Source organism: Leishmania major, chromosome 27 (assembly GCF_000002725.2).
Source record: "Leishmania major strain Friedlin complete genome, chromosome 27".
Lineage (NCBI taxonomy): Eukaryota > Euglenozoa > Kinetoplastea > Trypanosomatida > Trypanosomatidae > Leishmania > Leishmania major.
The window spans coordinates 321,698-348,094 of record NC_007268.2 but is presented as its reverse complement, the minus strand read 5'-3'; the positions used below and the strand labels follow the sequence as shown (position 1 = coordinate 348,094).

Sequence of the window (26,397 nt, the reverse complement as noted above, 5' to 3'; positions counted from 1 at the left end):
CGACGACGTAGGGGAGGTCAGAGCGATGTATCGCTGCGGATGTCGCTGGTGAGGTTGTGGAGGGCGTGGCGTCGGAGCGGCGTGCGACGGCGGACACCTTTGTGCCACCCACGTGATGGGGGGGCAGAGTGCCAGCGTGGCTCGAACACATCTCCCCTACCCCCTCCCGGTCCCTCACTCTGCCCAGCGGTGCAGGGAGCCTGCGCCACTCCCAAGGAGGGCGCGGCAGGTGGCGACCGGCGCAATGGGTGCGGCTGTGTAGAGCTTTGGACGGAGGCCGTACCCAGATGACTGGGTCGGCGCAGTGCTGTACCGCGTATGCCTACCGCTGCTTCGCGCCAGGCCATGTGGGCCGGTGTGACGGGGCCGGCTGGAGTGGAGTGGAGTGCAGCTCGCGTTGCACGGGCAGAGGAAGGGGGCACACGCTGATACAAAAGAAGGAAATACTTGTTCGCCTCATTATGTTGTACAAGCAACGATGCCATGCAGAAGCGCGCAAGACAGCACAATCGTGAAAAAAGCAGGTATCCCCACCCAAAACAGTGCCCCGAGGCACACGCTCAAGGTCTCATCAGAGCGAAGGTTGGTCGAGTAGACTACGAGGGGGGACAGCGAAACTGCAGAGGTGATGGTTCGCTAACAGCACCACCACTACCCCCGAGCCACTGTACCGCACATCCACAATCGGTCGAGCGACGCCAGTCGCGTCTGCTGCCCAGCGACGGCAGAAGACGTACACGTCTGCTGTGTCAACCATCTGCAGAAGACCGTCATCGTAGCCAATAAAGGCGATTCGATCCCCCGCGTGTGCAGCGATAGCGGTGCAGTTGGCAGCCCGGGCTGCCGGGGGCACTGCCGCCGCGGAGGACCGACGCAGGGACGCCCCCTGCACTTTGGGTGTATAGCTGATCAGTCCTTTCGAGGCAGATGCTGTAGACGTGTCGTTGCTCTGTAAAACGGCGCCGTCGTGCGTTACGCGACCAAACTCCCGACCCGCGTTGTCGAAGAGTGCCACTTCGCTCGCGACATCCGGTTTTTCTTGCCGCACCGCCGCCAGCCGCACCCTCTCTGTCCCAACGTCGCACAGGAGCGCTGTCAGCTGCGTCGTCCGCACCTTCGACGGCATCAGTAATCGCTTGCTGTTATCAAACATGTCGACACAGAGAAGATCTGAGTCTCGACTTTGCGAGGCCACCGCTGTGGCTGAGAAGGACGGGGATTCGTCGAAGTTGCGCTGAATGGTGTTTGCTTCCCCGGACGACGCCGCCGCCATGACAAGTACCTCGGGTGTGTTCCAGGGGCCTACAGAAGGGGCAGCATCGGCCATGCTGGTGCGCAAACAGCGCACCATGGTGCCGTCGCTGCAGCACACGAGCAGCCCACCAATGGTACGCGGAGAGGCTTGCTCGTCTGAGCCCACCTTGCTCACCCATGTCATAGCGAACGTGCGCTCGCGGCGGCCGGCGGCATATGCATTGCAAGAAAGGGCAACATCGCTTTCCCATCGTGAGAGCACCGTCTTCACCACCGTCGCCCCGGGCTCCAGCTGAAGCGCGGAGAGGAACAGGCGTTGCGACGCCCGACGCGAGTCGGGCGCTTCGGCAACAGCCACCATCATGGCCGACGATGCGGCGTCATCTGCGATGGCGGCCACGCTGCCGTTCGGCTTGCCATCCCAATGCACCGGCATCAGCGCTGTCCAGACCTTCTGCGCCGGTTTATTGAAAGCGTGCAACAGCTTACCACACCGCGTCCCGACCCAGAGCGAGAGGGTGCCCTTGTCGCCGCGGCACAGGTGCGCGCACGACACCTCTACGTTGTCCTTGAGGAGCACGGCGGCAACCTGGCCAACTTCTCCAATGGCGGTCAGCTCCACGACAAGGATGGCACCTTGTGTGCCGGTGGTGGATGCCTTCAGCCCCGCCGCCACGGCCGCCACCCGCTTCCCATCAGCATCCCCTTTCGCCGCAGTGTTCGGTGGAAGAGCGAGTACGTGCAAGAGGTGGGCAATCAATGGCGCAGCGCTCTCCTTCCTTGCTGCGGCGCTGCCACCCGCCGCCCGCCCCGACTCCGGCATGGCCCTCCACACGCACACAGACCCGTCGGCTGCACCGGTGCACAGGGTGTCCCAGCGGAGGTCGGGTGTCAAGGACAAGCACACTCCGCGGATCGCCGTCGCGTGCGGCCTGGCAGTCCACAGCAGCTGCAGCTCATTCTCCACCCCAGACGCAAAGCGCGCGTAGCTCGCGACGCTCAGCGCGCCGTCGATGGTGCCCCACACGAGCTCCTTCAGCTGCGGCACGAGCACGGGAATCGCCGGGGTGCTGGTGATGGCGCAGGTGGCACCGCTAGTGCGGTGGTAGATGTTGACGCGGTCGAACAGGCTCGTGCTTACCACGACATCCTCGTCCGTGACGACGCAGTCCACCGTGGCAGAGTGCGCCTTGTGGTGCCAGCGGCACTTGATATCGACGTACACCGGCTCCGCGGACGAGGCAGCCAACTTTGGCAGCGCCTCTGCAGATGCCGTGTTTTCCACATCCACCGTCCACTCCTGTATGTACCCGCTGGTGCTGCCGGTCAGAAGGTACACTGTAGACGACTCCGACACGGGCGCTGCGGCACTGACTCGAGGTGACGAAGAGGAAGCGAGGGAGGACAGACTAAAGTTGCCCAACGCGGGAGTCACCGCCACCACCCCGCCACTGGTGCGGTTGTATGGACACACATGCAGGAAGGTAGTGCTACCGTTCGGATCGACGATGGACCGCACCATTTGGAAAGCGAGAGCGTCGGCCGTCCCCATGCTCACCAAGCTGCCCCGGCCCTTCCGCTTCGCCGGTGCATCGGGAAAGCGGAGAAAAGCCAGTGCGCAGCGAGTAGCGGCTGCCACCACTGTGTCTACTGCAAGAAACCTCAGCGAGTGCACGCTCCCCAGCTCCGCTGTGGCCAACACCCATAGAAGCTGCACCGGGTCCTCGTTAGCGACCGCGCCGTCCCAGGCCCCTGGGCTGTGCTGATGGCGCCAGAGTCGCACCGTGCCATCGAGGCTTGCCGTTGCGATAAGCGTCGAGGTTTCCATCGGCCACACCCCCAACGCGGTCAAGCGGCCGCTATGGCCTCTCAGCACCGTGACGCTGCGAAGGGTGGAGCGGGACCATACGTACACGCAAGCCTCCTCCTCCGCAGCAGATTTGGCTGCCGAGCCCTCCACGGTCGTGTACACGTACGACGCCGCGACTGCGCAGTGATCCACATTGAACGTCGGGGGAAAGATACAGGCGGCGACGACGGCGCCGGTGAGTCCATTCCACACCAGCAGGCGGCCCTTCTCGTGCTTTGAGATGACCTGCAGCTGCGGCGTGGCAGATGGCATGGAGTGCCCTCTGCTGTTGAGTTCCTGAGCTGCTACAAGAATGGACGGCGCCGAGAAAGAGGCGCTGCGCGTGTTGGCGACCAGCTGCTGGATTCCGCGAGTGCCAGAGACCGCGTAGCTCTGACGTGTTTCACGGCCAAGGGTCGTGTGCAGCGGCAGCACCTGCGCATAGCTATCCGTCACCTTGGCATCCGTGACCGTCGACACCTTCCCCATAGCCAACTCGGTGTCAGGCGGCGGCACCAAGTGTGCCCCACGCACCCCAAAAGGGCTTCGCAGCACGTTCACGGAAAAGAAAGTGCCTTGCATGGTGCGAAGAGAGAGAGAAAGAGGGAGGGGGGGGAGGTGGATACGATGACGGTGAGCCAGCGAGCACAAAAGGGAGGGAGACAGACGATCTTGCCGTACTCCACTGCGCACAAACGAAAACGCGCAGCGCGTACCCTTGTCAGCCGTGTTCCAATGCTTTGGAGATGGGAGGAGTGCGGTGTGGGGTGTGGGGAGGGTGCACGTGCGTTCTCGTGCGACATGTTCCGTTGTCGGTGATGCGTGTGCGTGTGTCGGCCAGAGGAGGAAGAGAGAGAGAGAGAGAGACGGCGGGGGTAAGGGGTGAGGTCGCCAAAAAGGGACGGGAGAATGCGTGCGTGCGGCTTCACGAGAGGTATCGCTCGAATAATAATAAAAAACAGGTACATAGAACGCAGTGTTCGCGAAAAGGGCGTTGCGGTGGTCACCACGCAGACTCCCCGCCACAGGTGCCCTCCCCCAAAAGGGATACAAAGTAACGTGAGATGCCCCGGTGCTGCCCTTTCCCATGAGCTTCGTGTCTTATGTTCTTCATTACTCAACCGCTTTCCTCGCCGGAGGGAGACGAGGGGTGAAGCCCCTCCTCAGTGCACCGCCCCCCTCTCCCTCTCCGCTGACTGCACCAGAGGCGCTCGGTTCGTGTTCATGGAGCGACGCACGCGTGCGTGTGGAGGGGAGGGGGAGATAAAAACAAGGCATGAGCTCTGAGTGAGGGCCGCATCATCCATCCAAGCAGCGAGCCGCCCTCCCTCTGCTCACACGTGCGCATCTGCCCTTGCTAGGGGGGGGGGAACGTGATACGTATCTCACAGGCAGCCGTCCAGCTTGACCCGTTTGCGGGTGTGAGTTGAAGACCTCGACGTGCTGGAGTGCTCAGACGAGGTCGAAGATGATGTGCTGCCTGAACTGCTACTGCGGGTGAGGTGACTGATGCTGCTGCGACGAGAGGGTGAAGGTGGCGCGGTGGACGGCACGAAGGAACTATCCAATGCGGTGTTCAACCCGAAGGCAGGTCTCCAGGACTGGGAAGTGGATTGGGTGTGCTGCATGAGTAGCTCAAGCGTCAGCACTGGGCGATGGATCTCCTCCGACGCAACGTCGGCCGGAAATAAGGAGTGGCTCACCTTTCGAGAGGCCTCCGGGTGGGAGAGGCCCTCGCGGCGCGCCTGCTCCGCTGCGGACACGAGAGCGACTCGATAGCACTCATCCTCAAAGACCGTGGTTGGCACGGGCACGGCTGCCGTGAAGGCGTCGCCTTGCCTGTGATAGTCTCGAGAGCCCTCCGCTATTGGGTGGTAGGGCTGCGTGTACACTGTCCGATGCGCCACATCAGCTGCCTGGGCTGCCCGCACCGCGGACTCGCTGAACCGAAGTGGCACAGCCTGTCCTTGTGGGCCTGCGGACTCGGGGCGGGCCAGCAGAGGCTTGGGAACGCGCTCCCGGCGGAGTCGATACACGGCCAGCGACAGTGGTACCTTGTGCAGCGGCATCCAGGATTGCTGGCGGTACTCGTCGAGGCTACAATGGTCAACACCTACCATAACTCGCGACCTCGTGCGGGCCACGCGGTACCTTCGCCGGTCTGCTGGCAAATCGGTCAGAGAGCTGGAGCGCGTGCGGCGGACAACCTGAACCGTTCTGGTGCAGAGACTGGGGAGGGCACGATGCCACAACACAGGTTGCCCGCCCTGCGCACCTCGTAGCGTCGACGGGGGAAAGAACCTGCCGGCGGGTGCCCCCGACGCCTCTGAGGAGTTTGACACCGTCCGCGAGCCGTGCAAGCAGTCGACACGGTTGCCGTCGCGTGCAGCCGCGGCGCTGGGAGGAGCCACAAGGTCCTGCTCATGCGGCAGTGGGTAGAACATGTCGCCCCCACCCGGGCGGCGTGACAAGAGTGTTGGGACGCCGTTCACGTAGATACGACTGTAGTAGTGCGTCGGCGTGACGAGTGGCGTGGAGTGGAGCGTCTCGTCGATGTCGTCGTCCGCCATCCACGACGCGGTGGCGCGGTGCGCCGCAGAGGAGAAGTGGAAGTGAACGTCCTCGAGTGCGCGCCAGCGCGGCGGACGGCGGCTGATGCGCGTGAGGCGGAGCTCACAAGGAACGCAGAGGTAGTAGTACGCTTCACGCGTTTCGGGGGCCTTAGATGGCGCAGGGGAAGAGAACGCCCCGTCACCCGAGGAGCAAGAGGATACGGCCCTGGGGTCCTCAGTGTTGCCTTCCTCGGATGCATACATCTCGTCGCCGTCGTCGTCCGCGTTCTCCTCCGTATCCGCGCGTGCGGCTGCATCCACGGCGTACGCTGCGGCGTCGTCCTCGGCAACCAGTCGGCGACGTAGGCCGTGCTGCTCCAGCCGCGCTAGCAAGTGCTCTACCGGGGTGGCGCGCCGTCCATCGCCGACGTTGACAACCTCCAAGTCAAAGTTCGCATCCGCCCTGGACGCGACAGAGCGAGAGGATACAATGGCGCCGGACTGGTGAAGACGGCAGCGCAGGCGGTCCAAATCGGCCTCCGACGGCATGGCACCAGCACCTACCATACTCAACCGCGCGGACGACGGTCTGCTCCGCCATGATGGGCGCTGCATCCCCAAATTCCTTCAGCAGCGAGGGCAGGGGGAGGGACCGACACGACCACTGCCTTGTGTCAGCGTGCGCACTGACGCCCGGAGAATGCCATTTTGGCGCAAAGCATGACCGTGATGACAGTTCGGATGTCAACAAGGAAGAGAAGGAGCGGGTGAGAAAGAGTCCAGCCGAGTAGGGGTGGAGTGGCTGCGATGCACAGCACTGGTCACGAGTAGCATTACGCATCTGTGCACTGCACGTACGCCAGAACCGGCTCGAATGTTGGCACAGTCAACCAGAGCAGCAACGGCAACCACCACCATAACCACACCACCAAACAAGACAAAAAGCGCCAGGCGCCGAGAGACGCACTTCTGTCGTCTCACAGAAGAATCAGCGGCGAGTCGCACACGAGCGTCGCCGCTTCCACTCGCGCCCTCCTCTGAAGCCGTTTTCAATCACTCGCTCGCGCTGCACACGTGTGCGACCACTTGTTCTCACTTTTCTTGAGCTGCTAGCGCGGACAGTGCTATCGCTGCCACCAGTGCGTCTCCTGCGCATCGGTTTCCTTTTGCGTTCCCCGTCTCTCCCCCTGACAACCATCACAATCGGTGGTGACCCACGAAAAATGAAATAAAAACATACATGCATATGGGACTCAACGAGGTAGCAGAGAGGACGGCGGGCGCAGATGTATGTCTGTGCGCGCGCGGGGGGAAGAGGGGGGGGAGGGCGGAGGGTGCTGCGGAAGAAGTTCCCTGTATCCACGTTCTCGGGTAGAGGGGGTGCACAGGCAGAGACGTCCGCCTACTTGGCGTCGAGCCCGGTGTCTTTCGTTCAGCACTTTTCCGCCGCTGCGCACTTCACGAGCGCCGCATTCGCTCCTTTCTGGTTCAATGCGCCTCCTCCGCGTCGCTCACCATAATCGACATGCAGCGCTCCGTGAAAAACTCGTTGACTGGCCCCGGATCCATCGCGAGAGAGAGCGCGAACGGCAGCGTGGTCGTGATTTCCACCGCATCCGTCTTTTCCAGGAGCACAACGGTGGGCGGCGCCGCCGCTGAGCCGGCGATGGGGCCCGAGAGCGGGCACTCAAAGATGCGACGCACGATATCCATAGGCGTGTCGGTCACCGACTCGCTGATAGGGGTCCGAAGAAACTCACAGTACTGGTTCTTTAGGCCCGCCAGAGTTGCCGTATCCTTCTCGACATCGCCAAGGACACTAGTGGTGGGTTGGCCAGCCACACTGGAGGGCAGTCTCCCGGCTTTCGTGTTGGCGTGGAAGATGACGTACTCGAAGATCAGCAATGCAGAGAGAAAGTGCACGTTGCAATTGGCGTTGAAGGGCGTCTGCCGTGAACGCTGACGAGCCTCGTCAGCGTGGTGGATGTGGCGAGAGCATTGCTCGAGGTGTGCGCGGGTCGCTGTTGCAGCGGCCCTCATCAAGGCTTCCACCTCTGAAAACACCTCTAGCAGGCGCTGCACCATGGTGCCTCTGTCTGTGCTATTCATCTGAGGATCAATGAAGAGCGCCAGCATCTCGACCGTGGAGCGCCACGACACTGCCGTGTGCGAGGAGGAGGATGCCTGTCGATAGTTTTCCATAGCATGTACGGTGTCTTCGGTACACGCGACAGCCAGGGGCAGCGCAACCCTCACCACACCAACGTCCCACAGATCCTTCTCCCGCTCCGGGGCGGTGGCCCGTGCCTGCTTCAAGAAGTGGGACAGGGAGCGTGAGAGGTCGAACACGAGTACACCGTCAGCGCTGTGCACCTCGTCGCTCATGCGCAGCGGGGCTTCCGCCGAGCCGAGAAGACTCTGTAGAATGGGCGCGGGTGGTATGTAGTCGAGCAGTACGCAGCCGCGCAGCATCCGAGCGACGAAGATGGGAAAGGCGTCCAGCAGGGGCCCATTCCTCAGCTGCTGCCTGTAAAAGTTCAGCACACCGCGCAGTATCGACTCCAGCGCGCCATGGCACAGGCTCGAGCGCGTCATCTTCAGCGCCGCTAAGGCGTTGATGAAGGAAAGTGCCGTGTCGACGGTCAGCGAAGACGGATATATGTCCCTCCGGGTGGTCACAAACGTAACGAAGCCGTCGCAGCGATTGACGCGCAGGGCCGCCAGCGCGGCTGCAAGTCGCGCGACCGTGCGGAAGGAGATGGCATCGAGCACCTCTTCTGCAGAGGAAACGGTGAGGCGGTTGCCCGCCTCCTGCGCGATCGTCTCCACGGCCGCTGTCGCTGTGGCCGATGGTCGTATGCGGCGCAGCGCCTGTAGCGCGGCGACAAGGTCCTGCAGGCGGAGCCGGTGCACGTTCGCGCACATCACCCGCAACACGAGCTCCGCACGCTGCTGGGCCTTCTGCGCCGATGTCATGCGGGGAAATTGATCGAGCAAGGGGAGCAGCTTTACGAGGTCGCCGTAACTAAGGTCAAAGGGGAACTCCGCGCTGACTGGGCACCCCACCCCCACATCTTCGATAACACTGCGCTGCTCGGCGTACTGAAATACGCACTGCATTGCAGCAGCCCCAACGGTTTCGCAGTTGACGGCGCATGGTGCTGCCGCGTCGTGCGACGATGACGCGACGGTGGAGTCCCTTGACACTCCCAGCGCAGACCGCACTTCCTTCTCGATGGCCGGATAGTCTCGGACGAAGTTCCGCAGTTCGCTGAACTCCCTCGGGAAGTTCAGTAATGCGCGGGCGACGTTCAGCCAGTGGGCCCCGCGCAGCACGGACGCGTTTTCGAAGATAAAGCGCAGGAGGTTGTTGCGTAGCAGGTTAAGGCTCTCGCTGGGGACGCCCGTCATGCCTTCCTTCGGGGCACGCCGGCATTCCTCGACATAGGCGCGGCACGATTTGGAGAGGGCGCGCAGAACCCGCACGGCGTCGAAGGCGCTGCACGACGACGCGTTCCTCTTCCTCTTCGTCTTGTCGAAGTCGAGCACCCACTGTTCTCCACTGTAGAGGGGTACAACAACAAGCATGTTCAGAGCGTGGAAGCCTGACTCCGTGAGTGCAAACATGACCCTGCCCAGCTCATTGAGAGTGCCGAAGTTCAGTCGCGAGATGAGGACGGGGTACACCTCCGTATCTGTCACGCCCGCCTTGCAAAGGTATTCGACGATCTTGCTTGCCTGCGGCGAGGACATCTTGGGAAGAAAGCGCATGCGCTGATGGTCCTCCTTGATGCACGTCACGATCGCCTGCACAAAGCTCGCCTCTGGACGGGCACCAACAATGACAGCCGCGAAGGCCGCGTCGCGGGTGAGCTGACCGAGGAAGTGACGGAGGTCCGTTGAGTTACCGCGCCTGTCCAGCTCCGTTCCCGCCAGCACCGGCATTACTTCCGTCTTGAGAAAGCGCTTTATCTCACCCTGAGGGGCTGGATGAGTACGATGCTTTATGTCGAGGAGCGCGTTCAGCTTGGTCGCCGCATCCGTGATGGCAGCCGCCGTGACAACAGCGAGACTACGCCGACCGATACGCAGCATTTGGCGCGGCAAGGAAAGGTTTCTATCTATGGGCGGGTGCGGAGGAAGTCGGAGGAGGTGAGGGACCTGTCGGAGGGGTTGAAGAAGAAAGAGGGATGATCAGCGCGGAAAAAAAAAAGAACAGGAGTCGCAAGAAAAACGGGTCGCGATGCGTCTATCGAGCTGCGGCGCCCCTGTGCGTGGCGCTGCGACTCTCCCCCCAACACACGCACACAACGCACAGAAGGCGGTAGCACCTGCTTTTGCTCCTCCCTTCCTCCCACCGCTCTACAGATGCCCTCACCCCGACGAAAGAAAAATACGATGTCCTTCCCGATCCTCCGTCGCCTTGCCCTACAATGCTTATACGTATATATATATATGTATATGTATGTATGTATGCGTGTGCCTGTGTGACTGTTGCTCTCGCTCTCTTTTCCCCGCTCTGCTCAAGAACAGAGCGCGCCATATTCGTACCCATGCAGGGAGCGGACAAGCGAAGAGGGAGGCGGTTTCACGAGGACACCAGTCGTGCAGAGCCGAGAGGATGCATCAAGCGCAACGTATGCGTAGTTGTGGGCGTTCGTCGATGCCGGGGGAGAGGTGGAGAGAGGGAGAGCGTAGGCATCACGAGCCGCCCTTCGTGTCACACGAGGGACCGTCCTCTGCAGGGCTAAACGGCAGGGTGCGCATAGCATGTGAGAGCGATGCTCGCATTCATTCGCGACCACGTCGCGCATACGGGAGGCAGTACGCCTCACAAGACGTTCTACGTCGTGATCCGGCCTCTCAGCCTGTACCATTTTCTCCTTCTTCTTTCGGCAGTGTGGACGCAGCTGCATCTTCGAGAGATCCCTCACAACATTCTGTAACGGGGACGCTTCACAAGCCCCCACCCCCAGTTGCCTTGGTGCTCAGCAGAGTACCCGGACGAGGGGGAAGAGATGGAGGTAGAAAGTGACTCACACACGCCGCGGTCTTCTTTCTCTTGTCATTATTCGACTAGTTGCTGTCACTGGTTCTCCTGGTCATCGGCATGCCGCCGACGCTGCTTTTCGTCGTGGAGCTTGTGTATGTGGCGGTTGAGCTCCGTAATGCGCTCCAGTAAGGCCGTTCGCGACGAAAGTAGCAGCGCCGTCCACGCCGCCGCGACCGCGTCGCGGTTCCTCGCGGTGGTGCTCCAGCGCGTGCCGCCAGCGAAGGTCCTCTCAGGGTGTTCCCTCAGCTCTCTCGTCACGCGCCGCTTTCGCTCGACCTCGGCACGGACGTCATACAGGTATTTAGGGCAAAGGCCCCACGTTGTGCTGCCCACGTCGAGCCCGTCAAGACACGATGAGGCCGCCGTCTCTCCTGTAACGCGCACACCATTGCAGAGGACACCTAAGTGGTTGAAGTACAACAGAAAAAGGGCAAAGGCAGCATGGCGAGGCGTGGAGTCGGTAAAGGGAATCAAGAACCCTTCCCTGTCCGCCTCGTCGTAGTCGCTGGACGATCGGCGCCGCCCCAGCGACGAGGTCTCGCAGTACGGGCGCAGTCGCTTTCGCAGCCGGGCGACTGCCGTTCCCTTCGCGAACTCCGCCGAGTCGAAACGTGGCGCGGTGTCCGTTGCTGTGGCGAAACGGGGAACACCTGTGTAGCACGTGAAGGAGGCGGCGGCGCAGCGCACACCGTCCGGTGGAACCGCTGTCGCGCTGTTCGCCTCACGATCCGGCTGCTGCTGCTGGCTGGCGGCGGGTGATTCATTCGCTCCTTCTTCGATGAGCGAAATTGGCTGGCCGCGGAAGCGCAGTGGAAAGGGAATGCGCGGTGGCAAATAGAGAGACGCCTCGCTGGCGCGCACGTCGCTGTGTGCCCGCATGGAAAGTCGAAACTCCTCGGCATCCGCCCACACTGTCGTCCACGCTTGCCGCCTCGGCGACTGTGGTCTGTGACCCGGATGCGGCGCCAACTGGTTCAGCCACTTCTCGACGTTCTCCATCCCCATCTGTGCTGCGTGACGCGCCGATGTGACCGTGGGCCCTGTGCTTCCCGCGGCGCTGAGGGGACTTGAGCGACACTTAAAGCGGTTTAGCGGCCGATCAGAGGACCTGGGGGGCAGAGGCAGCTCCGATGTGCACAGTATCAGCGGGCACTCCGGCCGAATCAGATGTGTCGCGCCGGTGCGAAAGGCGTGCTCGTTTGCCTGCTGCAGAGTGCAACGTGCGAGGTCGTCCTGCGTGTCGTTCCCGGTGTCGACTTGCGCGGCGACAGTGCTAGGTGTGTACACAGCCGCGTCGGTGAACTCCATAAACGACCCGTCGATGGGGTCAATGATGACACCGCCACTGAGCACGCCGAAGCAGTTGAAGAGGGGACAGTCCGAGTCGATGGACCGCCTCGTCTCCTCTGCTGAACCGGCGGACAAACTGAAGTGCGCGTTCGCCGATGGCATTGTGGGAGGTGCCGTCGCGGCCTCACGATGAACACCAGCAAACACTTCCGCCGGGCGAAATCGGCCGCTGGCGTCCGCCGTTCGGCATACAAAGCCGTTCAACAGCAGGAACACACCGGGCTCACCGACTTTCCGGCGTGACCGCGAAGCGGACAGGCAACTCGGTAGCGGAGATGCACTGGTTACCGCAACCTCGCCGGACAAGGCCATGCCGGGCGATGAGCCGCGTGAGGGCTGGCGGGGCATGCATTTGCGCTTCAAAATCGATCCTCACGCTCAGTCCTTTCCCGACACTCTTGAGGACGAGGGAGCGGGAGAAGGACGAGCGAAGGCAGCGGCGTACTCTTGCTGTTGCCGGTGGCTCAAAAGCGAGAAAGGAGGTAGCAGTCAGCGAAGGTCGAGATGCGTGGGAAGATCAAACCTGGAATGCTGCCGGGTATACGACGCCCCTCGCTGACGGGGGTCCTTTCCGAAAGACAGCACAATACTTGCGACCGATACCAAAGGAGCTTGCCACGGTGGGTGCGGTGAAGGGGATGCTACACACTTGCCGTGGTTGGCTTGCTCGCTTCGCGACTGCGTACAGCTGCAGATGCACCGAGGCACGCACCAGCACCGCCTACGTCCGTGATCACGAGAAGAGAGACGCTTTTCGACGCTGGCATTCGTTCTTTTCTTGGAGAGATGGGCCGTCGGTGTGTACATCGCCCTCTCTCCCTTTTTGCTCGCATCAACGAGGATTGGGCACCGAGGAAAAGTATGAGTGCGGCAGGTTACGGGAGAAGGGACGTTCCGACAAATTCGACTCAGCGTCGATGATGGGCAACTCTGGGGCGGGGTGAAGAGGGGCTCTCATTACAGCCCCCCCAAAACGCGGTCACACATACACACATGCGCGGACAGTAGGAATTATGTAAACAACTGAGGGCAGCCACATACGCGACATCATGGGGGCAAAAAAAAAAAACACAGCAAAGAATGTACGGGCGGCCGTCGGCGCCACGGCTGCGTTCATGAGTCTATCCGCACCAACACTCGTAGGAAGAACGGGGGAGGAGGGAGGAAACAACCCAACCAAACATGCGTTTCGTCTCTGATCTGCCCAGCGGGCACGGCATCACCATGTCGTGTTCAGCTCTTCTTTGAAGCCACTGAGGTGCGGCGCCCGCTCTTCGAACCGACGACGGAGGATCGGCGACGGCCAGCCGGCGCGCCTTGGCCAGCGGCCTTGGAGGCAGTGGAGCCTCTTCGGTATTGCACCGATCCCCCTCCGCTTCGTTTCGTATGATCGAGTTCACCGACATCGCCCTCCCCCTGGAAACTGAGTACCACAGACGACTTCCGCCTCTTCATGTTTCGCGCGTCCTTCGAGGGTTCCAAGCCAAGAGCCTCGGGTGTAAGCTTCGAGAAAAGGGCGCTCACGTGTTCGACTGTGAGGAGAGTGGACCCTCTGCGGCTCTCACAGGTGAGGGCAGAGCACCCGCCACTTACAGACGCACTGCGGCTACGGCTGTCGTCATCGATCGGGGGGTTGTCGACCGTGCTTTCTGTGACAGAGACTGGGACGTCCTGCAAGGTGATGCTTCGCGAAAGGCAGTTTGCTGCTGATGCGGTGGACACATTCATGTCCTGGCTGATTCGGTCATGCAGGACGTCAAGCACCTCTTCTACGGAGGCGGTGTAGGTGAACGGATGGTGGGGTGCCGCATAAGCCTCCATGCTCATGGCACCGTCCCCACTCGGGCTTGCCTCGTCCTTCTTGCAGAAACTGCTGGGTAGAACAGTGTAAAAGAGGCTCGACACCTCCTGAGAGTTTCTGCCGGCAGCCTCGGTCGCTCCCTGGTGCGTGGTGAGACGGTCAACGCAAGCGCTCTTGTACAGCTGCTTGAGCGCGTCGTGGTCTGACGGGCTAAAGTGGTCAAAGTTTGCGTCGACGACGACCACGCAGAGAAACGGCCGCATGGGTTGGGGGCCACCGAGCAGCCGCCGCAGCTGTGACGTCGAGGTGGAGATGGTAGAAATAAAGTTGTACTTGGAGAGAGGCGCCTTGGCAAGTACGCCAGTGATTGCCTGACCAACCGCGTCCGCGCCTGAACTCGTCGCGGCGCTAGTGAAGACGTGGACAAGAACCTTCATTGGGTCCGCCGAAGCGGCGCTGCGCGTGGCCTTTCCGCCGGCGTCGGCCTTCGTAGACAAACCCACCTTAGACTGCTTGCGTATGCCCATCGAAACGGCAGAGGCGCGGCTGCTGCTGGCACCAGTGGTCCATCGCCCGACTGAGCCTAGGGAGCGCTTGCGCGATGCCGCGGCACCGGTGACGCTGTTCCCACTCCCTAAAATGCTCTTGGCATTGCTGGTAGATGGGTTACCCGGAGTGGGGCGGTCATCTTTCTTGTCGGAGCCAACGGCAGCCGTCGTCGTGTCAGCCCGCGCGCTGGCAACGCGCAGGGCGCGCCCTGCCGGCCCCGCCATCACTGTCGTGAAGCTCGCGATGGATTTCGAGTGCATGTTGACAAGTTCCTGCTCAAGCGACCACAAGCCGCTTGAGACAGCCTCCATGATGTGATGCGCCTGCTCGACAGTGCCGTCCAGGTCTCGCAGCTCCCGATCGAGGTTTGCCTGCGCAACTTGGTAATCCTTTGCGCGGCTCGCTCGTGTGCCGCGCTGGAAGGCCGGCGAGAACTGGTTTCGGATGATGTTGCCGAACGACGTCAAAGACGACTCCACCGCCATCTCCGCCGCACCCTGTTCGGCGGGGGACGAGATGCGGTTGTCCTGCAGAGTCCCTGTCGCCGTCGCGGCGACGAGCAAGCCGACCGTCTCATTATCAAAGATGTCGTTGTCCCGCACCGCCGACTCAGACTCGTGCTCCATGCACACCCCCACGCCGTTGTCATAGACGCTGCAGTTTTTGATCACCGGGCACGAGCCGGCGGGCCCACCGTTAAGAGGCGAGACGATGTGGATGCCGCTCTTGCAGCGCGACACGCTGTTGCCGTCGAAGACGCCGGCGGTGGTGATGAGGAGACCACTCTTGGCGCAGTCGACAATTCTGTTGCCGATGCAGAGGAACCCCAGCGCGTCGCGCTTGTGCGATGGGACTGCATTGATGCCCTTGTAGGCGGAGGAGTGCTGCACAAGGATCCCCGTAGGGGCCTTGATGATCGTATTGTCTTCCATTCGACCGCCGTAGGCGACCGCGCCACAATCCACGCTGTCGAGCACCCGGTTCTTGTTTACGCCTGTGCGATTGAAGGGCGCGAGCACCAATCCCGTCACGCATTGCACAATGCGGTTGTCTGTCGCAACGCCCTCCGCACCAGGCAGGCACTTCACACCAACTTTGCGATGCACGATTGTATTTTGGTCCGCGACAATGCGACCACCCTCCTGAATGACGACTGCAGCAGCGGCGCTGTTGGCAGCGCCTGAGCAGGGCGACAAATCGTGCGCCACCCCCGCAAGGGTAGCGGCATTGCCATCCGACAAGGCGATGAAGCTGTTCTGCGTGAAGCAGGCGACACCACCCGTCTTTCCCACGACGGTTCCGCAGAAGACGTTCTCGCGAAACGTTGCGCAGCCGTCCTCCATCGCTACCACGTCGCCGCCGCCGTTCGCCGTGGTGTTATCCGTGAACACGCACCCCTCGAAAACTGTCGTGTCCGCCATGTTGAGTGCGCTGCTGACATCGACGGCGCCGTCGGTCCACTTTCGGCCTTCCGCAGTCTCTTTGGCGGCGCCACCGCCTGTCCCGTCCACACCCCTGCCTCCGCCTCCGCTGCCGTCGGCTGCGCCGTGGAAACCGCGCACCAGCACACCGCAGACCTGGTGCTGCGTAAACAGGCATCCTTTGAAGTGCGCCTTCGGTCCTGCCAACGCAATAGCCGGACTCGCAGCATCCCGCACGGCGTCCACACCGGTGTCGTTATTGAAGAATCCGCACGCGTCCACCACCGGCTCGGTCAAGGGTCCGATGAGCAAGCCAGCCGGTAGCCGTGCCTGACTCGTGGCAGTGAGCACGCGGGCGTTCTCGGGCAACAGCTTCAAGGAGAAGTTGCGGCACTCGAGCTGGAGCATCCCGTGAGTTGGGTAGGGCATCGTCAACTTCCCTCCGTCGCCGTTCCGCCTGTGCTCGCGGAAAATGCAGTGGCGTAGCTGCGGTCGGGTGCCGCTCCCCACCACCTCCAGGCCAGCCCGGGCGTTTTTTTCGAAGAGGTTTCGCTCGAGTATCGGGGCAGCGCCGTTGCAGACGATGGCGCCGACGTAGTTGCATGTGAACCGGTTCTCGACGAGGGTGACAGGGGAGGCATGGAGCCGGCTCTCTAGCCCAGACTCGCTTCCACCAACCAGAAAGACGGGGATGTAGTTCTCTGAAAAGACGTTGCCCTGCACCACCGCCGCTCCGCCGGCCCTTTCACTTTGCAAGTACAGCGCCACCGTGCCCGCGGTTTGCCCACTGAACTCGTTTTGGTACACCAGCGGCGCCTCCTCACCGACGCACTCCAGCAAAATCGACGAGTCCTTGGCTTCTCTGAACGTGTTATGAAACACGCGCGTTCGCAGGTGGCCCAGCGCCGTTGCCGGAGACGTCACGAGGCGAATCCGTTGCTGCTGCGCCAGGCGGAGTCCGACACCATTGCGCTCAAAGACGTTCCCCTTCCCCACTGTCGCACACGCCAGATGTCCCTGCACACAGAGGGCGTCGCTGGCGATGTTCGCGAAGGTGTTGCGTTGAAAGCGGACGCTGTGCGGTCCGAGGTGGCCGCAAAGCAGCACCCCGCTCTTCGCGTCGCGCACCTTGTTCTCATCCCATAGCAGCAACCCCGGCGGCGGCAGCTGGAGTAGACTTGCCATCACAGGGACCCCGACGAGCACCTGCGAGGCGTAGTTGGACCCCGACAGGGGGGTCGTCGTGTCCAGCTGCAGCAGCGTTCGGTCGCCGTCTTGCGTCAGGGCAACGTACCGTGACGTCACGTAGACTTGCATGTCCTGGTTGCGGAAGAGGTCATTCTTCCGGAACAGGGCGTGGCCTACCTTTTGCTGGAGTGCATGCAACTCAAACGGCAGCGTCACACTCACTCGCGTCGGTTCCTTCCCCAGGACCAGCTTGGAGCGAATACTGTCGTACTGAGCTGCGATGGTCTCGTTCAGCGCGCCACGCCCCGAGAGCCAGCGCTCGCAGTGCACGTTCGCCACGTGCACCGCGTACACACCGTAGCGACGATTCTGCGTCACGGTGTTGCCCTCCACCACGATCGTGAAGTCGGAGGCACTGTAGGCGCACTCCATCACGTCAATGTCATGCGACGAGGCGCCGAGGGCGCTCGTCGCCGCCACAGAGAGCTTTGGCGAGCTTGCGCGCTGAAACCGCGGTAGCGCGTGTGCCTCTGTGGGAGCGTGCGGCGTGAGATCACTCATGCTGTTTGCCCCAGCACCGGAGCGCGGCTTGATGCGGCTGACTGACGCCGCAGCAGCCGCGGCTGCGCTGGGTGTGGTGCATGCCTGTAAGCAGTGGAACACCTCGACGTGCACCCCGTCCCGGTTGCTGCTAATGACGTTGTCTGCGATGTGGACGTGGTGGAGAGAGTCCACGCGCTGCCTCTTCTCTTCGGCCTCGAGTCCATTCAACGAGGAAAGGGAGAGGCTGTGGTGCAAGAAGGACGCAAATTCGGCGTCGAGGCTCTCGAAGGTAGTGGATGCGGCAACCTGCACGGCCGCCAAAATTCCCGTCGCGTAGAGCATCTGTGTCGTGAAGAGGGCACCGGGCTCCACGCAGGCAAGAGGCGGTGCTTCACGTTGCCCGGCAAAGATGTCCACCGTCGTGCTGCTCGCCGTCGTCCTCATCGACTTTGCACGGCCAGGTAGGGAGGCCACCATCTCGAGTTTCTTGTTCCCTTTCCTGCCTTCCTCCATGTTGAATGATTTGTGCAGGACCGAGTGGTGCTGCAGTACGCCTTTTGTAATCAACACACCGCTGTTCTGGTGCTTGCCGATTCGGTTGCCCTGAATCGTCACCCGACTTCCTGCCTGCACCCACACCCCGATGCCGCCGTCGGCCGTGGATACGTCCGCGTAGTCGGCCAACGCCACACCACCGAGCCACCGCCTACCCAACGCTGCCGTGCCCTTCACGCTAGACGAGGCATCTTCGACCCCTTCAAAGAGCGCCGACGGCGCACAGCCGCTGGCGAGCGTCAAGCCGCCCGAAGAGGCTGCGACGAGCTCGGCAAGGTAGCGGAGGGCGTCCGTCATGGTGAAGACGTGGACCTCGGCAAGGCGACTCATCTGCTCGTACGCGCGGCAGCACGCGCGAAGTGTCCTACCTGCCGTGACGGCGGTGGCGCGCACCTTCTCCTCCATAGTGCCCACTATCGCCTGCGTGAAAAACGACTTTGAAAAGGTGCAGTCGTCGAAGCTCCGCGGCATGTGCGGGCTCGCCTCCGGCCGGCACCAGCCGTTGTTCGACTCGATGATGCCTTTCGCAATGTACCCCTTCGCCCCGATTGCCGCGTACACGCCAGCCAGGCCGTTGTCGCAGATGTCGTTCGCGTAAGCCGAGACAGCTGAACCGAAGCGGAGGAGGAGGCCAAAGAAAGTGTTGTGATGGATCTTGTTGCGCTGAAGGTACGGATGGCATCCGTACCCGGCACCGACGCCGACGCTGCACTCTGTGACGATGTTCTCGATAAGACTCACCTGCTTCAGCTGACGCTGTCGTTGGTGCTCGTCGTTGTCGAGGATTTGCGACGTGCCAAGCAGAACCTCGTACCCGCCGTGCGCGTTCTTCACTGGGTTGCCGGCGGACGGCTTCGTCTCCGCGTGTGTCTTCTCAAGCGCCGAGAGGTCCCAGTGCTCAAAGCGGTCATGGTAAACACCCATCATGCGATTGCGTCGAATAATATTTTTTTCGAAGGTGGCGCAGAGTCGATTGCCTCGGGCGGTAGCGATCCCGCCGACCGCACAGGAGTAGGGCACGGGCGCGTCGTGCAGCGGCTCGTCAGTTGAGCTGTCTGCCGGCGGAACTCCGGCAGACTTCCCGCCAGCGCCGCTGCAGGACAGGAGGAGAGGCGAGCGCAGCGGACATCCCGAAATGACGCTGAGCAGCAGCACGCCATGAAGCTCATTTTCTTCGATTGTGTTTGCCGTGAACGTCGGCGCGGAGGAGAGGATGCGCGCATGAATCACCTCCTCATAGGACACGTGAAACGGAGTGGTGGGGCCGCAGAATACGACGACGCCCGTGGCGCAGTGACAGATAGTGTTGTTGAGAAACACGCCTTGACCATTCACATCTACCAGGACACCGCTGAAACCGCAATTCTCGATACGGTTGGCGTCTGTGAAGTCAGGGTAGGCCCTGTCAGAGATGTAGACACCCGAGTAGGTGCAGTCGCGGATGTGGTTCGCCGTGTAGCAGCCGTGGCCGCCGCTCGCAAAGGCGAAACCGTCCATGCATGTGTGAACCTCGTTCTTGCTCATCGAGTGAACCGTGGAGTTGTTCGCCACGCACACGCCGTACGGGGCCCCGTGGATGGTGTTCTCGGTGATGGTCGTCTCGTGCTTATCGCCGTCGAAGTGATCAAGGAAGATGTTCGCCTCGTCGTGGCCGTAGATATTGTTTGCGCGAATCAGCATTAATGTTTGCAGCTGTTCAAAGGAAGACTGCTGCTGCTGCTGCAAGGATGGCGGCCGTATAACAGAGCTGCGGTCTGTGACACCAAGCGTGGTCGTCAACATCGCCAGTGCACGCGCTGCACCGTACGTGACGTCGCCACGGACGCCGTACGCGTTGTTCTGGAAGATATCGTTCTGCTCCAACGTGCCGTTAGGAAAGGCATCCAACAAAACACCACCTCGTAGGTTGGCGGTGATGATGTTGCCGCGAACGACGCTTGTCGGCAGCCGAACCACGGTCGCACTCCGCTGCAGCGACGCGCTCGCAATGCTGTGCAGCACACTCGCATCCGTATTGGTCGCGAACACGTTAGAGCGATGCTGCGCTGTACGTGATGCCCTGCGCTGCAACGACGCTGACAAGTCCTTGTTGCTCGTGTCGGCGTCAGCAAGATACGCGGAGTGGATCTGAATGACTGCGGAGTCCATCGATGAGCCGAACTGCACCCCAATGTCGTTCCGCGTCACTTCATTCCGCTCAAACAGTCCGACGCTGTCCGGGGCGATATGCAGCCCGCTCATCTGAGAGCCCGTCACCCTGTTCTGTGAAAAGACCGGGTCCGCCTGCCGCTGTGCCAGCACGCCGCTGCCGTAGCAGTCCTCGATGACATTCTGTGTGAACGATCCCTTGCCGCCGTCCGACACGAGTACGCCGACAGCCTCGCGTGCGATATTGTTGGCCCGAAACGTCGGATTCGACCCCTCCAGGATGAACACACCGCACTGGTAGTTTCCGTGAATGCTGTTGCGCAGGAAGCTGCCACCGGCGCTGCGCCCGCAAACTATGCCGCAGCCAGAGCGCGAGCTTGAGATGACGTTGCGCAGAAACTCCGGCTCAGAGTACGCACCCGCCACTAGCACATTAGCGATCGCGTTCGTCGCGATGGTGTTGCGCTCGAAGAAGCCGTGCCCCTCGTTGCACACGACCACGCCTCCCTGTGAGCTATCCTCGATGCGATTAGCGCGAAACACCGAGGAGGCGCCCTCCGTCAAGAGCACGTTCGGCCCCGTATTTTTGCGGATACGGTTCCCCACGAAAACGCCGAGCGCGTTGTTGCACGCGCGCACTCCTGCACGCGTGTTGTCTGTGATGTCATTGTCCTGCACGTAAGGGTCGGCGTCCAGTTTGACGAGGATGCCGTCGCCGTTGAAGCTGATGGTGTTGGAAAAGACAGTGCAGCGGCTGCACGAGTCGATGCGGATGCCGGCGTCTGCGGAGGCGGTGATGTGGTTATGCGAGATGAAGGCGTCGGCGCCTTCGGTGCAGTTCACCTGTGCGTACAGGTTCGCTGAGAGTTTGTTGAGCAGGATCGTTGGCTTGCTACCTTCCGCGACAGCGATGCCGCCGTGGCGGTTTTGCGAGATGGCGTTGGCGCAGATGAGGGGCTGGCTGTATTTGTCAACGCGGATGCCAGCTCCAACGTGCGTGGCGATGATGTTGCCGATAATCAGACCGCGGCTCATGCTGGCGAGCTGAATGCCGTCTCGCTTACCGCTCACCACCTCGTTGCCGATGATGAGCGGATTCGCGAAGTTGGTCACCAGGATGCTGGCCCCGCGAGAGCGCAGGAAGCGGCAGCCGGTGATGAGTGGGTGCGCTGCGCAGTCCACGACAATCGCGTATGCACCACAATCCTCAAACACGCAGTCCTCAACCACTCCGTACCCTTGGCGGCCGAAGCGAATGGCGCAGATATCGCAGTTGGAGAACTTTGTGTTGACGATGTCGATGCCCTTGTTCCCGCGCAGCCGCAGCACTTCGCGCTGCGATGCTGGGGTGTCCGTTCGGTGGCTGAGTTGGGTGCCCAGCATGTTGTTCAAGATGGCGGCGAACGGGTTCGCAGAGGTGGCGTCGAGCCCCTCATTCACGATCGAGGCAGTGCTGGTGCAAATCTCGAAAGCCGGCTGCAGACATGTAGGGTTGGCCTGCAGTGTCATGGTCACGAGCTGCTGGAGATTGGCCCTGAGCTTGTCCAGCGAGCACCACTTGCTCTCAATGCACACAAGTGGGGTCGTTGGCGAGGTGGAGGGCAGGAAGCAGGACGCGTCACACGAGGATGGCGACGATGTGCTGCCTTGCACCGGTGCCCACGCAAAGGCCCGCTTCGGGTTTGGCAGTTCGTCAGACAAGAAACGATCCGGCTCGCTCCTGTTGCCGCCGATGGCGCCGACGTTAAGGTCGGCTTCGGCGGGGGCACGAACGCCAGATCCGGCTCCTGTCATGGAGGTGGCGGAATTCTGCTGCTGGATATAGGAGGCACGGCTGATGGCGCACTGTGCATCGATGCCCACGCGGCAGCGGTCTATGACGTTGTCACCCGTGATACGCAGCGTCTGATGGTTGGGGGCGTAGCCAGAACTCTCCCCCACAAGAGTCAAGATGCCGCAGCGCCGTTGGCAGCGGATCACGTTCCCTTTGAGCTGCGCCGTGCCAGGGCCTTCTATCAGCACGCCAATCTCGCCCTCAATGAACTCGTTCGAGGCGATGGTCGGCGCGGCTCCTTGGGCGAGGATGATGCCACAGGCACTCCCTACAGAACTCATGGAAACCACGCCAGACGCACCGCTGCTGGCGTCGTGGGAGATGGAAAAGTGGCAGTGCGTCACCTCGACTTGGCTGCACGACGTGGACGAGGAGCCGGAGTCACGAGTGATAGAGCTGACGGCGCCGGAGATGCTCATGGCATCGCCACCGGTGTTATTGTCAATCGTGCACCCCGTCACCGCTAACTCGCCGCGCGTGTCAATGTCGAAACACACGTTGCGGTGATTGCGGATCGTGGAGGATTTGATGATACCGCCACCACTCTCGTGCACAACGATGCCGACGCCGCTGTCACTTTCCTTGACAGTGCACTCGTCGACGTGGGCTACGGCGTTGCCGCCGATGACTAGGGAGCTGCAGTGGCAGCGGAAGAGAATCGGGTTGCCTGCGACGGCGACAACGGCGGCGTCAAGTTTGCTGCCACTGCGAGAGGAGACGATAATGCGCTCCATGTAGACCTCGATGCCACTCGTCGCGATCGTGATGGTGGATAAACGAGAGAAGATGTGCGGATCCTCGCCCTCCGAGGCGACCAGTTCCAGCGGCATCTGCACAGCCACGGACTCATGGTACTCCCCACCGGTCAGCTCGATGCGATCAAACGGCTTTGCAAGAGCGATGGCACCAGCAATGGACTTCCCCGACACGATCTTGGCATGGGCGTTGACGATGATAGTGCGCACCTTCTTCTTCTGCCATCGGCTGTACCGCTGCACAACGGCATAGCCCGCTTCTTCGTACATTGTGACGCCGTGCACACACCAGTCTCTTCACTTGCGCTGCCGTGCGTGTGACACTGTTATAGGTAAGGAGCAGCGTCTTGTCCTCGTCGCTACGAGGACCTTTGCAGCGGGGAAAGGTGCGATGTCGTGCAAGTCCGATCTCACAGTCGTGCCGCCGCCAGCAAACCTCGAAGTGATACTTAGTATAGATCGCGTGCGATCGCCCTACGTCCATGCGCCAATTGTCTTCAGCACACAAATAAAAGGAGGGAGAAAGTGAGCGGGCAGCGAGGAGGCAGCTACGACGCTACTTTTTTACGCGTGAGACACCGAGAGAGCGCTGTGGTAGCAGGCAGAGTGGCACGCCAAAGGGGTCGTGAAAACTGCGCCACTTGGCAGATGTACGGTACTCTAAATCGAATAATGCATGCAAGCGTGTAAAGGATAGTCTGTCCCTTAGGCACGACGAGAAAAAAACGGAGGGAGGGAAGGTGCAGCTATGACAACGCACAGCCACCACAGCAAGAACACGCAAGGAGGTCCACAACCGCGCGTGAGAGAGGGGGCTGTCCTCCTCGTGAGCTGTGCTGTGTGTTCGCAGAGCCTACCACGAACAAAGAAAAGAGCCCAGAAGAACACGCAGGACGGACGAAGCGGCCGCCACCGGCACAACAGACGCCAAGTACGACAACGGTGGCAGAAACGAGCCGAAGTGGAGAGAGAAGGAGGGATAGAGGGAGCCCTGCACAGGACAGTTCCAGACCCCGCGTACGCACGTGTGCAGACTTGGAAAAGGGGCGCGCTGCAGAGCAGGATACCGTACATCAAGCAGAGACACTATACATGCAAGTGCAAAATTTCTCGAGAGCGACAATAGAGGTGAAGAAAGAAGCAACATAGAGACAAGCACAGGAGAATGAGAGGGGGTGAGGGGAGAGAATGGATGATGAAGAGGAGAAGCAGCAGCAGCGGGAGGCAAATAAAATTATATGTATATAAGCATGCACGCGCCTCGCGAAGAATGGGTACACCGGAGAGCGTCGCGCACACCGAGAATGCGAAGAATGAACGGAACAAGAAAGAAATGGAGTGGTGGTGGCGTGGAAGAGGAAGCCCACGTATGTGAGCGACAGAGACAGACAGAACAAGGGGGCGCAGACGACCAAGGCCACTTCGCGCCGTGAACGCGACAATAAAGAGGGATTCCGCGAGGAACACCACAGGAAACTCTAAATAAGGTGGAAGAAGGAGAATGTGGGACTCACACGCAACACGATAGGAGCTACGGTGACGAAAGGATAGGTGGGGTAGGGGCGAGACGCCGTGGATAAGAGCACCTCAACACGAATCTACGACTTTATAATACGTCACACTTAGACACTGACTTTTTGTGTGGACAAGCACTCAATTTTCATCCGCCGGTCTGCAGATCTGTGGCTGCTTGCGGACATCGTAAAGCGGAGGGAGGGCGGCAGCAAGTGAGAGAGACGGAGGGAGAAGGGGCAAAGAGAAATGAGGAAGAGAGACAAGTGCTAGCAAAATCGAGCTTCTCCGGCCTGGGCCCGCGATGGACGGGCCGGTGGGGATGATACCCCCCCACCACCACCACCCCTTCTCCTCCTCTTCCACCTCTGCTTCACATTCTCACAGTGGGATGCTTGCATGGTGGCCGTGTGGTCTTTGCCTTTCAAGGAGGAAACAACGCCGTCGGAACAGCTGCCGGTTAGAGAAAACCGAAGGCACTATGGAAGAGTGTCGTGCTAGAGCGCACCAACACAGCGAAGCAGACGTCGGTTCGGTGATCGCCGCAGCGCCGCTCAACAAGCACTGGGATGCATCTCTCGCGGAGAGGTGCGCCACTCCGTTCGCCCTTTCTCCTCCAGACACCACCACGCGCGTCAGCTCCCGAAGACGACAAAAACAAGTTGCCTATGCGCAAGTAGTGCAGGAGAGCCTCATAGACGAACGAAGCGATAGGGAGAACGACAAGAGGTTGCAGAAAGGGAGTTACGGCGCCTGACTTTTTGTTGTCCAAGGGTAGCAGATGGCGCTGAAGAGATGCAGATGCCGATGGCGAATACTGAATGCGCATCGTGGCGTACAAGGCCGCTACTGAAAACGGGGAGGCGTGTGAGAGCGACAGGGAGCGATGATCAACGGGTGGGCGAGTGGGATGTTCTCGCAGCTTTTCAGACATAACCCCCCTCGGCTGCGCGTGCAGGAGCTGAAAAGAGGGAAGAAGCGGGCACTTCCCGCGAGTTGTGCGCCGTTCAGCGACTCGTTTTCTCCCTCCTGCATCCTCGCACAGATTCCGCTTCGCCACGTTACGTTCGGCACACTTCCTTCTGCAGTGACAATGCGGCCTTGAATCTCCCCTCCCCCACCGTCGGCACCTACGCGCCTTCTAGCCCGAGCGCCGCGGCCGGGCACGCCTGGGTGGGGATGTGAGGGACCCTCCTGAGTTTGATAGCGAAGGATCGCTCTTTCCACGTCTACACACAAAAGTTTCCGGTGACAGTGTGTCGGCTGCACTCATTCTCGTCGTGCGCATCATATGTACATCATCCGGTCGACCAAGCTGTGTAGGCATGCACTCTAGCAGAGCGAAAGGCATCTCCATGGCATGTCGTCTTCCCGCGTGGCAAGCTTCCACCCCTGTGAGCATATCATTGTCGTGTCCCTCTCCTGGCTACCCGACGGGCAGCCCTGCCGTCCGAGTTCCTTGAGGGTTTTGTTGCGGTTGGTGCTGCTCCTCGGCGCGGAGAGAACGGCCAGGATCTTCGGCCCGTTAGTGCCTCTGCTGCGGAGTCCGCCTTTCACCTCTTAAGCAGTGCAAGACGGCGTCTGAACTCGCCTTTTGCCGGACTCGGTGCACCCGACATGCTTGGCCGTGGTGGTCTCTGTCGGGGTGGTGGTGACTGGTGAAGTGATGCGCCTAAAACACTCGTTCCGTGGAGCTGGCGTGTCGTCTGTAGAGCGAGAGGGGAGGAGAGAGTGCGCGGAGCGAGAGGGGCGTGTGTGTGTGTGTGTGCATTGCAGCTGCCATGCTGCGCGGGCAGAGGAGAGGATAGACCCAAGAGGTCATGCAGGCAAGGAGGGGGTTGGTGGGTTGTTGGATCATGAGACCGCACACATCGCGGCCCTGCCCCCCTGGACCCTCAGGGGACCGCGTGCCGCGTTTTCTGGACGGCGGCCACTTGCCCAGTCCGTACAAGGCTCAGAAAACGTGCGAGCGACCTTTGACTTCTCGCGTCGCCACCACGCGGAGACTGGAAACACATCAAGACAGAAACACT

At 61.2% G+C, this 26,397-nt stretch overlaps 5 protein-coding genes across 5 annotated transcripts; all 5 read right to left on the bottom strand.

Moving 5' to 3' along the window:
* Positions 1–571: 571 nt before the first annotated feature.
* Positions 572–3,685, bottom strand: LMJF_27_0860 (conserved hypothetical protein; the record flags this gene model as incomplete). Its single annotated transcript, XM_003721844.1, has 1 exon — positions 572–3,685. The coding sequence occupies one exon, from the start codon at positions 3,683–3,685 to the stop codon at positions 572–574; it is 3,114 nt and encodes a 1,037-aa protein (XP_003721892.1).
* Positions 3,686–4,488: 803 nt separating this feature from the next.
* On the bottom strand, positions 4,489–6,204 carry LMJF_27_0850 (conserved hypothetical protein; the record flags this gene model as incomplete). The annotated part of the gene is made up of 1 exon (XM_003721843.1): positions 4,489–6,204. The coding sequence occupies one exon, from the start codon at positions 6,202–6,204 to the stop codon at positions 4,489–4,491; it is 1,716 nt and encodes a 571-aa protein (XP_003721891.1).
* A 939-nt stretch (positions 6,205–7,143) lies between these two features.
* On the bottom strand, positions 7,144–9,750 carry LMJF_27_0840 (conserved hypothetical protein; the record flags this gene model as incomplete). Its single annotated transcript, XM_003721842.1, has 1 exon — positions 7,144–9,750. One exon carries the CDS (start codon positions 9,748–9,750, stop codon positions 7,144–7,146), a length of 2,607 nt encoding a protein of 868 aa, XP_003721890.1.
* Positions 9,751–10,741: 991 nt separating this feature from the next.
* On the bottom strand, positions 10,742–12,160 carry LMJF_27_0830 (conserved hypothetical protein; the record flags this gene model as incomplete). The annotated part of the gene is made up of 1 exon (XM_003721841.1): positions 10,742–12,160. The coding sequence occupies one exon, from the start codon at positions 12,158–12,160 to the stop codon at positions 10,742–10,744; it is 1,419 nt and encodes a 472-aa protein (XP_003721889.1).
* Positions 12,161–13,291: 1,131 nt separating this feature from the next.
* On the bottom strand, positions 13,292–23,122 carry LMJF_27_0820 (conserved hypothetical protein; the record flags this gene model as incomplete). The annotated part of the gene is made up of 1 exon (XM_003721840.1): positions 13,292–23,122. The coding sequence occupies one exon, from the start codon at positions 23,120–23,122 to the stop codon at positions 13,292–13,294; it is 9,831 nt and encodes a 3,276-aa protein (XP_003721888.1).
* Positions 23,123–26,397: the final 3,275 nt, after the last annotated feature.